The following is a 17,286-nucleotide window of genomic DNA, read 5'->3' as shown; positions in this document are numbered from 1 at the left end:
CGAACGAAATAACAACTTATACATATATCCGTACTGTCTCCCAACTTTACTTGAGACTCGACAAAAAATGGCGTATTTATATTATGTCTTCGGGTTTTTGTTTGCTCTCTTGCTTGACCAGCGATCGATATCTTAAGCACTTTTGAGCTAGGAAGCTGAAAGTTATCAAAATTTATGTTTAGTTTCTACTCATATTTTGTTGGTGGCATTGCCCGGGGCGGTGTACGCTGAACGTGCCTCTACATATTCTTCAAATTATCGCCCATTTTTTTTCATATTTTTTTTTACTGAACAACTTTGCATTTACTGTATACGAGATACTACAGTCAATTTGATATAAAAACAGCTATAGGTAACCAATACGTTTAGGTAGGTAGAAAGGGTATTAAACAAGAAACTTAATTTTTCCTTAAAGTTTATTAGTAAAACATTTAAGTGATTTTAAATTACCAGGCCATTGCACCAATAAGCATTTATAGTGCCACTACACTCATGCATCAACTTTATGGGTTGGAGATTCTAATAAAATATATCTTTGGATGATAAGAAGCGAAACATCTCTGGATATGTGTGTCTTGGAATTTGTCAGTTTGATATAATAAAATTAATAAAAAGTTGGACTTTCTGAGTTTAAGGCACTATGAAGAAATGGTCCATTCAGAGAGATATTTATGGTTTGAAACACTGAGAGAAGTGTCTCATTAAGGTTGTGGGTTTAAAAGTGTGAATGTCTCTCAGAACACAAGTGAGGTCGTCTGAGCAGCATACCGTGTGGTGAAGCCTTTAGGATTGTGGAGCCACATCCGACAGCCTCCGTTTCCATCCCAGAGGGTACACTCCAACCTCGGCCCTGACGGGAAAGTCGTCTCTTGGTATCCTGGAGAACTTTCCAAACCTGTTTCAAGGAGCTTCTGTTGAGAGGAGGGTCGCCATGGCTTAGGTCCTGTCAGCGAAGTCCCTGTTACCTGTGGGACTACTTTATCAACTCCTCCAATACTTTTCACCGTGAGGCCCTCGTTTGAGAAGGGTACTGCTTCTGGTTTTCTGTTGTCAGGTGGGTTATTGGTGCGTCGATAACTGTTGACTGAATTGAGGCATTGCATCCTGAGGATGTTGAAGTAAACCTGTCCGACGGTGGCGGCCAACGGGTCCTTGGCCGCCTTTAGGCACCGAAAGAGCTCTAGGTCGCAGATGCAGTGAGACCTGAGAAGTATGTTACCATTAAATTAAGTATAAATAATAATTACATCAAATAGACCAAATAACTTAATCAATTAAGGATAAGTCAGAAAATTCATTCTTTGTTCTCAAAAATCTTCACGAAAGGTTATAAATTTTAAAAAGAATTAGCTTATCTTACTAACTTCCATTCATACGTCTATATTAGAGAACCTATGACAGAGAAATATGTCTTTCTTTGAATGCTCTTAATCTGGCAAGATGCTGGTTCATGATTCGTTTGATGTACAACATCCACTCACTTGACAACTAATCCATATACTGTAATCTATGAACGGAAAATGAATGTCATATGACACAAAAGCTTCTAATTCACTTGTTACTCTATCCGCCCATCCAATAACTTATTTGGAACCATGAAACCGGTTCACCCATCCAAGTCGACTCAATTAACATTCTGTCCACACCTATTGACTCACTTAGTAATGAAACTCAAGTTGGTGAAGCCGTATCGAGTGGCTAGAGGGCGGACCTTGATGGGGCAGTGGTCGTGAGCGCGGCAACAAGCATCTAACTCGACCCTCTGACCCAGCTCGTGGTAGTAGGTGGCCTGGTCCCTCTTGCCGCACCACAGTGTTCCTGGTAAGATTCCCTGCAGTGCCGACGGGCTCAGCAACCACAGGTTAAGGGGTTCTGGAAAAAGGTTCATAAGTTAATGTGGTTCTAGAAGGATGTCCAAGGGTTAAGGGATTCTGGAAGTTATAAGTTTAAGGGGGGTTATAGAAGTAGGTCCATAAGTTAAGGGATTTTAGAAGGTTCATAGGTTAGGGGGTTTCTAGGAGGCTAGGCTAAGAGGGCTCTAGAAGGAGGTTAGGTTAAGAGGGTTCTAGAAGGAGGTTAGGTTAAGATGGTTCTAGAAGGAGGTTAAGTTAAGAGGGTTCTAGAAGGAGGTTAGGTTAAGAGGGCTCTAGAAGGAGGTTAGGTTAAGAGGGTTCTAGAAGGAGGTTAGGTTAAGAGGGTTCTAGAAGGAGGTTAGGTTAAGAGGGCTCTAGAGGGAGGTTAGGTTAAGAGGGCTCTAGAGGAAGGTTAGGCTAAGAGGATTCTAGCAGGAGGTTCGGTTAAGAGGGCTCTAGAGGGAGGTTAGCTTAAGAGGGTTCTAGCAGGAGGTTCGGTTAAGAGGGTTGTATCAACTATCAATGTGCTGTCACTAGGCTCCTAGCTGGTGGTGGTAAGGATTTGGCGGTGTGACCAGGTGCTTACGCGCTATATGTTATAGTATTATGATTGTTAATTGAAGGTGCTTACTTTGTTCGCTGTAAAGTGTTAAATGAATGTATTTAATAATCCTTGAGTGGACACTAGTGGTGATTCTTTATTTTGTAATTGATGATTCAGTTGTTCATAGATATTAAGACTTACTTTTAATACATAGTAATTAATTGTTAAATATGTATCACCCTTCCTCCAGTATAATTTGCATGCCAAAAAATATCCAGAATCCACGTGTCTTGACCCCTTGCCAGCTACCAAAATAATTTAAAAGGTTTTAATGCTGAAGCCCAAGTTTATGATGTGTCAGGCATGCCTGGGTGGTGGCAACATATTACTAGTTAATTAATAAATGCGAAAGATAATAATAAGTAAGTGTAAGTTCAGCATACCCAAGTGCAATATAATTAAATGGAAAAAATAAAATAAGAGCATCACAAGGGTAACATACCTGACTTAAGGGTGTGGGATTGGTGTGACGGGGTGTTGATAGCGCCACAGAGAGTGATGAGGTGTACCATGGTGGGCAGGGGGAGGGGCACCAGGGGCATCACACTACTTAGATATTGGAGGGCGGCTCGCTGCTCCCTCACCTCGCTGTATAGTGAGAGAGAGTAAGGATGAACATGTGAGAGAAAAATTAGTCGAGTTTTTCAAATAAAGAACAAGTGTGTGAGAAGAAGAGAAAATGCGAGGTAATAAGTATTGCCATATAAATGTTATTAAAGTACAATACTACATATATAAATACAGCGACTCAATATGAATTTCGTGATAATATGATCAGACGTAGATCAGCAAGGAGATGCAGGTAAACGGGGGAACTATGTTACTCACATGACCTCCTGCACCACACAGTTTACCATGGTGCCGTCCTCCTCCTGCAGCACCGCCGCCACCGCCTCCTCGTGGAAGTACCCCACCCACCGCGCCTTTCTATCTCCGTACCCTGCCTTGAAGGACTCCAGAGGAGGCAGTGGATGACTTCCCCATGATTGGATGATGTTCCGTGTCGGCCAGGACACCCTGAGGAAGGCGGATGGGTTGGGTGACGATGTGGGACGATTGCTGGGAAGAGACGGGTGTTCTTCGACTGACGTTCGATCAGCTGAGTCTTCCACAGTATCACGTTCCGTCAGTGATTTTAACTCCACAAAATATCTATTTCCAGGGTTCGTATTCGGAACCTCGAAAACAGCCTTTAATTGCTCTGGGGCGTTAAGGACATTTTCTTGAGACTCCTTACCATTAAGAAAATAATGTAATTTGTTTGAATATTTATTGTCATCAATGTGAACTATTTGAGGGTAATTTTTTCCTGATTCATCCGGGCCATGGTCCGTAGAATCGAGTGACGGATGTGTTACTTTGGTGTCTGATTTATATTCGGCAGATTCTCGAGGATTGACGGAAGGAAAGAAACCATGTTCGTGTGGTATAGTGAGGGGTGACCTATCCCGTTCTGAAATAGTGTAGTCGTTGTCCAAATATGGGTGAACGGTTGTAGCTAAGAGACCCCTGGAAGTTAGCAAGAAAATTGGTGGCATTAGAGCCATAACTTGACAGATACTTCGCCGCATTATCTATTCGTTTGTGTGTGTGTGTGTGTTTTGGAAAAGGGGAGGGGAGGGGGGGTTTTCCGTGGAATCTCCTAATGTTGTACCCACCACTATGACCAGATCATGCACATATTACCATTGATGTTTCTGTTATTGTAGCTGTTATCCAGACAACATAACCCCACAATGTCAAATTACTTAGACTGCTGTTGTTCTTATTTATATTTTTGTACCTCTTTTTGGCAGTTTTGTCAAAACTTGCAGTTCTTGTTGATTTTCTTGTTCTCGTTTTCCTTACTAATGTTACAGATGCAGAGACTCAAACAAATTAAATTACACTTAGCTCGTTGGTTGTGTCATTGGCAGTGGACGCGGCAACACTATCTGCGGGAGAGAGAACACTGTTGTAGCTCACTGATGGTTATTTTTCGGTGGCATAGATTACTTACGCAGCCTACTTGTATTAAAAAAAATAAAAATAAAAAAGTGCATAGATATCTATCACATGTATAATGGGTTGAAATTGAACAGGTAAGGCCTATCTGAGAAGAGGGTTTTAGCAAGGTAATGCATTAGGAAATACATATACATAAATTTTGTTAGAATGAGGTTAAGTTAATTAATAAGAACAGTATCGCGGCTCAGTTCCACGGGGACCTAATCTTTGAGTCATGTCATTGCGTTATCTCATAGTGAGATTTTTTATGAGCTAAATAAAATCGTCTGTCAATAGCCAGAACAAATTCTTAAAAGAGTCGAGAGCAATGAGCGGGTTAAATACCTTTACGCTGGGTTGTTTTGGTGGCCGGCTGTCCTGCAGGTCTCGATCATCAAAATTTTTATTACTGAGGAGAAAGTAAGGAAAACTCAAGGAACTAGACATAAAAATCGTATCAACCAAAGATTAGCCCTCTATCTTATTTCACCTAAAGATTAACCATCTGAACGCTACCTGGGGTAAGGTGAAACAGGTGATACAAGATGGCTAATCTTCATGTGATCTGGAAAAAATCTATGAAAAACGTTGGGAAAGGGAGAAGCCGTGTTTGAATTTTATGTTAGTTGGAGGAGTAACCGTAGAGTGGCGGACTCATGCTAACCCGCATATGAATTTTCCCTAAGTCATGTTATATTGTCATTTGTTGCATCATAGAGCTGTTGCTTAACATGAGATCATTTCACATCACGCGAAATAATTTCATGATTTGCTTTTATCAGTAGAATGACAAAGTATTAACCCAACCTGATTATTCTGATAAACTATTCAGACCACAAATTGAAATATTATATATTCGAGTATATATTGCCTCACAAATGGTCTCTCTCATTACTGATACCAAAAAAGGGTTATTATGTTATAATATCCATTCTGCAATTAAGCAACACAAATTTTATTTGTAAAATATTGTATCAATTCGATTGTGTCGAACAATTTTCTTTGTAATACTCTTGCATGTCCAAGCAAGCCACCTTTACATGCATTCCAACAACAACCATTTCTTTAGTCAACTCATGCAGAAACAACAGACCCAAACAGCCGGTATTTAACCACACTTCCCTCCTCTTAAAAAAGACTGAATTTCAACTTAACTCAATTATTAAACGGAACCTAACCCCCGAGGCATTATTCATAGGTCACATAATATATATATATATATATATATATATATATATATATATATATATATATATATATATATATATATATATATATATATATATATATATATATATATATATATGCAAGTAAATCACTGTAGGTGCGCGTGATCTAGGTATATGCTGATAACCACAAGGAAAGAAGAAAACACGAAGTTCCCAAGCGCTTTCGTGTAATTCACATCTTCAGGGGTGAGTACAGACTAGAGAGTAATACAAATCAAGGTGTATATATACAGAGGAGGGTGAGACCAGGTCCACAATGGTCAGGTATTAGGTAATGACCCTACTAATCTTTAAATAGCACACAACGGTTGGTGGTCAGGTCAGATGGTCAAGTGACCCGGCCTTCTCACCTGATCACAAATCTTCTTAATTACAAAATTGTCCAGCTTGTACATGCCGTTACTCAAATTCATGTTGAATGCTTCGGTATGTTTAATAAGACTAGATTCTATGATGTTCCTACTGTCAATTGACTTACATGGTAATATTGAGGAGGCATTATCCCAGTCAATGCAATGCTTGTTATCCCTCAAATGAACAAACAGAGCATTGGATTCCTGGCCTGTCCTAACACTGTATTTGTGTTGTTTAATTCTAGTTGCAAGATCTTTACCTGTCTGGCCTAAGTAAAACATATTACATTCCTTGCATTATAAAAGTTCCTTGCAAGGAATGTAATATATTATGTACTTTCGTTTTTTTAAAAGGGTGAGGGGGGTAGATTAATGATTGTCTGAGACCGCCAGCTTTCACGACTGAACCCGTGTAAATAGTCAGTAAATTACTACGTCACTTTGACTTTACATCTCCTGTCTCTCTGATATACCAGTGTCAACAATATTAGTACCAAGTATGACACTAACATACTACCCCCATACATACCACTATACTACCCTTACATACCACTATATTAACACTGTAGATACCATTACACTAACACCATACTTACTACAGTACAAAGGCAAGAAGTCGTATTTTATGTCGCAACAGGATGAAGAAACTGCATTAATAGAGACCGAATGTGAAAAGGACCTGGCCGTGTATGATGACATGAACTGAGATTCTCGGGCCATTGTGAAAAGGAGAATCAAGCAAGTAAACTAGTAGGTCTTATAAGAAAATCGTTCAGATATCTATACGATCTATCCCTCGAAACGATCTTCGAGAGTGAGATTTCCCTGCTTGGAGTACTGTCACCCCGTCTAGGGACTTTCAGTTGACTGAAAATGTCCAAAGGAGGGCCACCAGACTGGTGCCTGCACTTCGGCACCTCAGTTATCCAGAGAGATTGGAGCGCCTGCAACTGCCTAGCTTATACTACAGACGGGCAAGGGGTGACCTAATTGAGGTGTATATACATCTCAGAGGGCGCTACTCAGTCAAGTGTCCCTACCTGGAGCTGGCAGACGCTCGCCCCACAAGGGGTCACTGCTCAAGGTTGAAGAAGGCGCAAGTCCAGAAAACTGTGAGGGCAAACTTTTTCGGAGTGAGGGTTGTAAACTCTTGGAACAATTTACCAGAAAGTGTTGTGACGGCACGGAGTGTGAGCTCTTTCAAGACAAGAATTGACCAACACTGGAGTAGGTTAAGATTCATTCAGTACCCAGACCTTGCCAACAGCGCGTGACAGAGACGTAACCGACTGCTCAAGCGGCTAACGAGCAAATCAATCGCGAAGAGGATAAAAGTAAAAGAAAGTAAAAGAGTACATACAGCTGAGGATCTTGGGGGCGCTGTTAAGCCCCTAAGAAATTTTTTTTAAATCTGTCTAATTGAGGGATATTTTGAGGCCGTATGCACTAGATTATTAGGATATATTCCAAGGTTGAAGATACAATATTTCCAGTGTTATTTTATTAGATGTGTAACATCCAGTAGGATCAATAAAAATAGCTAACAACTGGAATAATTAACTAAAAACAGTTAACAGCTGGTATATCATGGTGACTGTTTCACCAAATGTAGGCTATTCAATAGGCTAACGCCTCGTACATGGATGGAGTAGGCAACACAACAGTGGGTTTGTATTGCAATTAGATGGTGAATGTTCAGATCAGAGGTTTATTCCCAGCCCTTTTCAACTTGTTTACCAACTTGCATTTTTTGTGGGCAGCAAATCATAAAGGCTAGCATTGCCTCAGTTGAAGCTAAAAGAAAAGAAACAGTTAATAATTCTTTCTCATATTTCTTCTAGGGGTGGGAATTAAATTTCATGACGTTAGAAATTTGTAAGTTCGGAGTTATTTGAAAGAGTGAGGAAACGCCGTTCCGCCTACCAAAAAATGTAAGGGAACGCCGTTTCACAGCATTACACCTCTGCTAAGTAGACCAATTCATATTCATTCAGAATAGACAGGATTGCATTAGTTGCAAGCAAGATGCAAATAATAATATAGTAGTATGTATGGTGTTAGTATAGTAGTATGTATGGTGTTAGTATAGTAGTATGTATGGTGTTAGTATAGTAGTATGTATGGTGTTAGTATAGTAGTATGTATGGTGTTAGTACAGTAGTATGTATGGTGTAAGTATAGTAGTATGTATGGTGTTAGTATAGTAGTATGTATGGTGTTAGTATAGTAGTATGTATGGTGTTATTATAGTAGTATGTATAGTGTTAGTATAGGAGTATGTATGGTGTTAGTATAGTAGTATGTATGGTGTTAGTATAGTAGTATATATGGTGTTAGTATAGTAGTATGTATAGTGTTAGTATAGTAGTATGTATGGTGTTATTATAGTAGTATGTATAGTGTTATTATAGTAGTATGTATAGTGTTAGTATAGGAGTATGTATAGTGTTAGTATAGGAGTATGTATGAATTGTTGAGTATAGTGATGTATGGTGTTAGTATATTAATATGTATGGTGTTGGTATGAATTGGGTATGTATGGTGTTAGTATAGTGAGTATGTATGGGGAATTGGTAGTATAGTGGTATGTATGGTGTTAATTATAGTATTATGTATGGTGTAAGATATAGTGGTATATATGGATTGGTATAGTAGTGTCTAATATGAATTGTTAGTATAGTAATATGTATGGTGTTAGTATATAGTGGTATGTATGGTGTTGGTATTATGGTAGTATGTAATTGTTGAGTATGAGTAGTATGTATGGTGTTAGTATAGTGGTATATATGATTGTTAGTTTAATTAGTATGTATGATTGTTAGTATAGTAGTATGTATGGTGTTAGTATAGTAGTATGTATGGTGTTAGTATAGTAGTATGTATGGTGTAAGTATAGTGGTATATATGGTGTTAGTATAGTAGTATGTATGGTGTTAGTATAGTAATATGTATGGTGTTAGTATAGTAGTATGTATGGTGTTAGTATAGTAGTATGTATGGTGTTAGTATAGTGGTATATATGGTGTTAGTTTAGTAGTATGTATGGTGTTAGTATAGTAATATGTATGGTGTTAGTATAGTAGTATGTATGGTGTTAGTATAGTGGTATGTATGGTGTTAGTATAGTGGTATATATGGTGTTAGTATAGTAATATGTATGGTGTTAGTATAGTAATATGTATGGTGTTAGTATAGTAATATGTATGGTGTTAGTATAGTAATATGTATGGTGTTAGTATAGTAGTATGTATGGTGTTAGTATAGTGGTATATATGGTGTTAGTATAGTAATATGTATGGTGTTAGTATAGTAGTATGTATGGTGTTAGTATAGTAATATGTATGGTGTTAGTATAGTGGTATATATGGTGTTAGTATAGTAATATGTATGGTGTTAGTATAGTAGTATGTATGGTGTTAGTATAGTAATATGTATGGTGTTAGTATAGTGGTAAATATGGTGTTAGTATAGTAATATGTATGGTGTTAGTATAGTAGTATGTATGGTGTTAGTATAGTAATAAGTATGGTGTTAGTATAGTGGTATATATGGTGTTAGTATAGTAATATGTATGGTGTTAGTATAGTAGTATGTATGGTGTTAGTATAGTAATATGTATGGTGTTAGTATAGTGGTATGTATGGTGTTAGTATAGTAATATGTATGGTGTTAGTATAGTAATATGTATGGTGTTAGTATAGTAGTATGTATGGTGTTAGTATAGTAGTATGTATGGTGTTAGTATAGTAATATGTATGGTGTTAGTATAGTAATATGTATGGTGTTAGTATAGTAATATATATGGTGTTAGTATAGTAATATGTATGGTGTTAGTATAGTAGTATGTATGGTGTTAGTATAGTAATATGTATGGTGTTAGTATAGTAATATGTATGGTGTTAGTATAGTAGTATGTATGGTGTTAGTATAGTAGTATGTATGGTGTTAGTATAGTAATATGTATGGTGTTAGTATAGTAATATGTATGGTGTTAGTATAGTAGTATGTATGGTGTTAGTATAGTAGTATGTATGGTGTTAGTATAGTAGTACGTATGGTGTTAGTATAGTAGTATGTATGGTGTTAGTATAGTAGTATGTATGGTTTCAGTATAGTGGTGTATATGGTGTTAGTATAGTAGTATACAGGCATATGGTGTTAGTATATTAATATGTATGGATGTATGGTGTTATCATAGTAGTTTGTATGGTGTTAGTATTCTAATATGTATGGATGTATGGTGTCAGCATAGTATTATGTATGGTGTTAGTATATTGGTATGAATGGTGTTAGCATAATAGTGTGTATGGTGTTAGTATAGTAGTGTGTATGGTGTTAGTATAGTAGTATATGTGGTGTTAATTTATTAGTATTTATGGTGTTAGTACTTATAGTAGTATGTATGGTGTTACTTTTACTTTACTTTTATCCTCTTCGCCAGTTATCAACTCATTAGTAACTTGGAGGTCGGACATGTCTTTGTGAAGCACCATTGGCAAGTACTGGGCATGATGCACTGGCTCTTGAATATATCTGAACCGTCAAACCGTCTATCTTCAAACTCAGGAAGATTGTTCGCATCCTCTCTTGTGAACACCGAGGAAAAGAAACTGTTTAGTACCTCCACCTTATCCTGGACAGAATCTGCGTAACTACCATCTTCAAGCCTCAGGTCCGATACTCCGACTCGCGTTTTTAATTTCGACCTTGCGTAGCGGGAAAAAGCCTTTGGATTTTACTTGACTTCGCTCGCAATCCGCCTCTGGAACTCTTTGTCAGCCTTTCTACACTCTGACTTTGCTTGGTTCCTGGACTTGGCATACACCCTCTTGTCCTGCTTATCATTTGTCCTATCCCACTCAAGTCTCAAATTTCTGTGTTTTATTAACTTTGTCGACCGCCACATGGTTCATGTGTAGCGGTCTCCTTATATTCCTGGAGATACTGAGTTTTGTCTTGGGTGTATATTTATCGATCAAATGATTCATTTTACTTGCTATAATATTCAGCGTAGCGTCTGCGTTCTAGTACCTTAGTCACCTTAGTGAGTCAGGCCAGTGGATACCCCTCATCTCCTCCCTCATCCCGTCGTAATTACCCTTGTAATATTTGAACCTTGGCCTGGCTTTGCCATGAACCCGCTTCTGAGAAACACTTTCAAAATGCGTTGCCTCACTTCTTTATTTAGCACTACTCCACTGCTACTTAGTGTTGAATATTATTAATCTATAACTAAATTATTTTTATTAAATTATTCGTAAAAGCTCAGAAATCAATTTACTGGAATAATTGGCAATTTTCCAATCTAAACCTGGCAATTTTTCTTAAAGAATATCTGGCAACTCAGAGTGCTAAGAGAGTTGTGCAACGAGCTTGCCGAGCCTCTGAAGATCCTGTTTTGTAAATGCCTGGATGAACAAAAGGTCCCCAGTGAATGGAAAGTGGCTTATGTGAGTCCTATCTTCAAGAAGGGCGATAGTCACTCCACGAACAACTATAGACCGGTGAGCCTGACCAGCATAATATGTAAAGTTCTTGAGAGTATTATCAGATGCTGCAATGGAGCATCTACAACGAAACACCTTGTAAAGGATTGCCAACACGGTTTTATGCCGGGGCGCTCCTGCTTAACACAATTGCTCAAGGAATTGGATATTTGGACCCATATTCTGGAACAGGGTGGAAATATCGACAATATATACCTAGACTTTGCCAAGGCTTTCGACAGTGTACCCCACGAAAGGCTAAAAATCAAACTGGGAGGGTACGGAATTCGGGGAAATGTCCTAGCGTGGATAGAAGACTTTCTACGTGACCGCAAGCAATGTGTGGTGATTAATGGCACGAAATCATCGTCCGTACCTATCACAAGCGGGGTACCACAGGGCAGTGTATTGGGCCCGCTGTTGTTTGTTTGTTTCATAAATGACATGCCTGACGTTGTACACTCCTCCATACAAATGTTTGCCGATGTCGCCAAGCTATTTCGGGAAATTAAGAACCAAGCGGACTGTGAAGAGCTGCAGGAGGACCTCTGTGGGCTCCAGGAATGGTCGAAGAAATGGCTGCTGAGATTCAATGTCACGAAGTGTAAGAGGATGCACCTGGGGCGTACCAACGGCAAGGAGGCGTATCTTGTGTCCCAACGGGATGAAGAAACTGCACTATTTGAGACTGAATATGAGAAGGACTTAGTTGTGTATGTTGACAATGAGCTAAAGTTCTCGGGCCATTGTGAGAAGAAGGTAAATCAGGCAAATAAATTATTGGGTCTTATAAGAAGGTCGTTCAGATATCTAGACGGTCCGTCCCTCGTAACGATCTTCAAGAGTGGAGTGCTTTTCCATCTGGAGTACTGTCACCCCGTCTGGTCCCCTAGATATGCTAGGGACTGTCAGTTAGTTGAAAATGTTCAAAGGAGGGCCACCAGACTGGTGCCTGCACTTCGGCACCTCAGCTACCCTGAGAGATTGGAGCGCCTGAACTTGCCTAGCTTATACTACAGACGGGCAAGGGGCGACCCAATTGAGGTGTATAAGCATCTCAAGGGGCACTACTCAGTCGAGTGTCCTTACTTGGAGCTGGCGGACGCTCGCCCCACACGGGGTCACAGCTTAAGATTGAAGCAGCCGCAGGTCCAGAAAGCTGTGAGGGCAGACTTTTTCGGAGTGAGAGTTGTGAACTCTTGGAACAATCTATCAGAAAGTGTTGTGTCGGCACCGAGAGTGAGCTCTTTCAAGATCACTATATATACTACTATATATACTACTATAATAACACTATACATACCACTATACTAACACTATATATACTACTATAATAACACTATACATACCACTATATATACTACTATAATAACACCATTCATACCACTATACTATCCTAACATGCCACTATACTATCCTAACATGCCACTATACTAACACTATACAAGCTATTTATACTAGCACCATGCATAACACTATACTAACACTATACATGCCATTATACTAACACCATACATACCACTATACATGCTATTATACTAGCACCATGCATAACACTATACATGCCATTATACTAACACCATACATACCACTATACTAACACTATACATGCTATTATACTAGCACCATGCATAACACTATACTAACACTATACATGCTATTATACTAACACTATACATGCTATTATACTAACACCATGCATAACACTATACTAACACCATGCATAACACTATACTAACACCATACATAACGCTATACTAACACCATACATACCACTATACTAACACTATACATGCTATTATACTAACATTAAACATGCTATTATACTAACACCATATATAACACTATACTAACACCATACATACCACTATACTAACACTATACATGCTATTATACAAGCACCATTCATACATAACACTATACTAACACTATACATGCTATTATATTAACACCATACATACCACTATACTAACACTATACATGCTATTATACTAACACCATACATACCACTATACTAACACCATACATACCACTATACTAGCACTATACATGCTATTATACTAACACCATACATACCACTATACTAACACCATACATACCACTATGCTAACACTATACATGCTATTATACTAACACCATACATACCACTATACTAACACCATACATACCACTATACTAACACTATACATGCTATTATACTAACACCATACATACCACTATACTAACACTATACATACCACTATACATGCTATTATACTAACACCATACATACCACTATACTAACACCATACATACCACTATACTAGCACTATACATGCTATTATACTAACACCATACATACCACTATACTAACACTATACATGCCACTATACTAACAGCAAACCACTCCACCATCCTTAAATACATCACATACAGGAATTTACGCACATTATAGAAACACATCTCCATACATTCATACACCATAAGAATAACACAACCTGTGCACTAACATATATGACACAATTCCGCATCACTAAGGCCGAGTTGTCCTCTCTCAGGGACCTCAAACGGCTTTGCAAAGAACATACATACAGTACAAGAGAATACACTGCAAGTTATGAGAGTAAATAATTCAATAACATCTTATAAACCATAATAAACGGGACTGTAGGGGTGTGTATAATATATGTAGCCTACTTACCAACGTTGCTGGAGCAAGGCTATGCACTTAATTCCCTTCCCCTAACACAGAGCGAAAACTGTTCTCGAAATATCTGCATCATGTCTTTCCAGAGAATCCTTGACTGTTGACTTATAATTGAAACTTTGAAGGCAGGATAGAAAACCAGGCTGGAACCACGGAGCCGCTTTCACCATAACCCGAGTGAGGAGAGAGCGTTGGCCGTACTCCACCTCTCGCTGGAACCACTCCCATGAAACTGAACATTTGTTCCCTTTAGGTGGGTGTGGTTGATGATCCGCTTCACTTTAGACTTCGTTATTTTCGTCATCTTTCGTTCCTAAATTTATATTAAATAATGACAATATATTTTAACATCGATGAACGAAAACTGCTCGAAATGGCGCGGTTATTTATACAGTATTTGACATAAATATTTAATTTCCAGAAGATCGTGTATTTGTAGTTTACTTACAAAATACACGCTTCTATCCACTGACTTTTACAATTAAAATACTTTTCAGTATAGATAGTCATACTGTACACGCGTCGGAGAAGTAAATTAACTTTCACTTTTACAAACGGCTCAGTCATCCTCGCTTACGGTATGGCCGAGTGCTGAGACTTGACCGCTATCTGGAACCTACTGAACCTAGCCACCGTATTTCCCTAAGACTAAAGCGAGTAACAGTTTAAAATTAAAGCATATTATCTAAAAATATTTTAACTTGGTCCTTAGGTATGTAATTGTTAATATATTGATTCAGATCGTGGCTTCTTTTCTTATTGAAACATACAGAAGTTAGGGGTCAAGAAATTATGGTTAGTAGGCACTCGTTTTCTTTATACTGTATATGAGTGGAGAAGTTATTTGAAGAAAACATAGCATGCATTTGCCCTTCCTGAATTAGATGTTACAGAGATGCAGGTTGTAAAGCAACGAAATAAATTTTCTTGAGTACTGTATTCAAGTAACATTTTTGGGTATCTACTTTTTAAAAAGTACTAAAAATTTAGTACTTTTACTTTTACTCAAGAATGGTTTTCTAATACTTTTACTCCAATACAATTTAAAAAAATTCGTTACTCGTTATGTGCCCCAAACAAACAAACAAAGGGTTTTAACTCCTCTAATGAATGGGGGGGGGTCCAAGAAGTTGTGAGTAGGGGAGCATGGCATGGCATTTTGAAGGCATGTGCACTTGATATTAGGCGATATTCTGAAGTCAATAGTAATTACTTTTGCGTACAAAAACAGCAGGTACAACACTGCATTACAGAAAAAGTCTTGGAATTTTCCGAGGAAAAGTGGGGGGTGTCTGGACCTACGGTCGCCAGACGTCCGGGTTTCGACCCGAAAGTCCGGTTATACAGTGTTTATCCCATGTCTGGTCAGAAAGAGTGACCGGACGCTAAATTGTCCGATCAGAGCAAAATGGAAACAGTTATTACAATTTAAAACTGAAACCCACTCATTCTTTTATATGATGAATGATAATGAATCACTGGCTAAACATGTTTTTTTTAACTATACTAGCGTTGTTTCTTAAATATGTAGGCCAAGGAACTTGTTAGAGCTAAAAGAAAAAATATAAATATCAACCAAACAAGTAAAGAGGACACTGCAAAGGGAGGGAAAAAAATTAAAGAACAAATACTATCAATGTATACAGCCTTAACAACTTACTTTTACCTTTATCCTCGTCACCACTGATCAGCTCGTTAGCCGCTTGGGCGATCGATCACGTCTCTGTTACTTTTCTTTTTCTTTTATCCTATATGGACCCTCAGGACACCCCCTGGATCCGGCTTTGATTAACCATGGTAAAAGAGTTGTGTGGGTGGAGGGTGTGGTATGGGAGGAGCCGTGAAGGGTACGGTGTGGGTGTGGGGAGACACCACGAGGCCACATACCTCGAGGTCTCGTGAGTTAAGTACCACTGACCCCCCCCCCCCTCCACCCTTCACCAGCACCCGCCAGATGTTACGTGGTGCGAAAAATTCAGCCACTCATCAATTAGAATCGAAAAATGACGTCACCACAGCCACACCCCCAATTAGAGGGACAATTTACGATTACCTGTTGTAAGTCGAAAGTTGCGAATTCGAATTCAGGGAGTTGTTGGAGCTTCCAATAACTTGATGGCATAAACCACTGACTCTTCAGGCTTCTACGCCCTTGACTCTAACAGGCTTCTACGCCCTTGACTCTTCAGGCTTCTACGCCCTTAACTCGCGAGACATAAAAGGCAAGCATGAACTTAGTATGCTTCCCTGTTGGGCGCTGTAAACGCTTCTGCTCTTCACCTTACACAAAGATGTAGGGGGGAGTGCCCAATAAAAAAATAAAAAAAAAGTCACTATGGAGGCAACAATCACCCACAAACTCCTCAACTGAAGAACCTTCATAGCTACAACTTGGCGTGCAAAGGGGATGGAATGGAGCTACTGAGATCTTTCCGATATTATGTGATTTCGTAATTAAGAAGATTTGTAACCAGGTGAGAAGGTTGGGTCAGCTTACCCTCTGACCTGACTACCTCACGCTGCGGTGCTTTTGTGAAGATTAGTAGGGTCATTACCTATACCTGACCATTGTGGACTTGATCTCACCCTCCTCTGTATATATATATACCCTGTTTTGTACTTCTTTGTCTGTACTCACCCGTGAAGATGTGAATTACACGAAAGCGCTTGGGAACTTCGTGTTTTCTTTTTCCTTGTGGTTATCAGCATATATATATATATATATATATATATATATATATATATATATATATATATATATATATATATATATATATATATATATATATATATATATATATAATATATACAAGTAAATCACTGTAGGTGCGCGTGATCAGGTATATGCTGATAACACAGGGAAAAGAACTAGCACTGTGAATACAGGCTATATGTACAGAGGAGGGTAGATCAAGTCCACAGTGATATGGTAGGTAATGCCTCTGAAATTATCCAATTTGTACATACCATTACTTAAATTCATACCGAATCCGTCAACATGTAGATCTATACACAGTCTGCACTCCCCTCCCCCCACAACAACAACAACCATGAGTATGATATGTGATTACTGCACGGGAACGTCGAAT

General features: G+C 38.6%; 1 protein-coding gene across 3 annotated transcripts; it reads right to left on the bottom strand.

Annotated features, from left to right (window-relative positions):
- Positions 1–398: 398 nt before the first annotated feature.
- On the bottom strand, positions 399–14,441 carry LOC121866492. Of its 3 annotated transcripts, XM_042366228.1 has the most exons (6): positions 14,192–14,441; positions 4,789–4,852; positions 3,286–4,391; positions 2,900–3,045; positions 1,659–1,872; positions 399–1,203 (listed from the first exon to the last, which is right to left on the bottom strand). In XM_042366228.1, exons 3-6 carry the CDS (start codon positions 4,026–4,028, stop codon positions 735–737), a joined length of 1,572 nt encoding a protein of 523 aa, XP_042222162.1. In that variant the 5' UTR covers positions 4,029–4,391; positions 4,789–4,852; positions 14,192–14,441; the 3' UTR covers positions 399–734. The 3 variants fall into 3 exon arrangements, with proteins under 3 accessions (XP_042222162.1, XP_042222152.1, XP_042222170.1); XM_042366218.1 differs by lacking the exon at positions 4,789–4,852; XM_042366236.1 differs by lacking the exon at positions 4,789–4,852 and having other exon boundaries at positions 3,286–3,474; positions 14,192–14,438.
- Positions 14,442–17,286: the final 2,845 nt, after the last annotated feature.

Source organism: Homarus americanus, unplaced genomic scaffold, assembly GCF_018991925.1.
Source record: "Homarus americanus isolate GMGI-L3 unplaced genomic scaffold, GMGI_Hamer_2.0 scaffold32583, whole genome shotgun sequence".
NCBI classification, from domain to species: domain Eukaryota; kingdom Metazoa; phylum Arthropoda; class Malacostraca; order Decapoda; family Nephropidae; genus Homarus; species Homarus americanus.
The sequence above is the reverse complement of the archived record's forward strand: the minus strand, read 5'-3'. Positions and strand labels throughout refer to the sequence as shown.

What these genes read in the sequence shown, in the direction of transcription:
- LOC121866492 (XM_042366228.1), bottom strand. Translation starts at nt 4,028, where the DNA reads ATGCGGCGAAGTATCTGTCAAGTTATGGCTCTAATGCCACCAATTTTC. An exon ending in ATCCCACACCCTTAAGTCAG is followed by an intron (nt 1,873 to 2,899) that starts GTATGTTACCCT and finishes ACCTTTTTCCAG; the next exon opens with AACCCCTTAACCTGTGGTTG. An exon ending in AACTTGAGTTTCATTACTAA is followed by an intron (nt 1,204 to 1,658) that starts GTGAGTCAATAG and finishes CATACTTCTCAG; the next exon opens with GTCTCACTGCATCTGCGACC.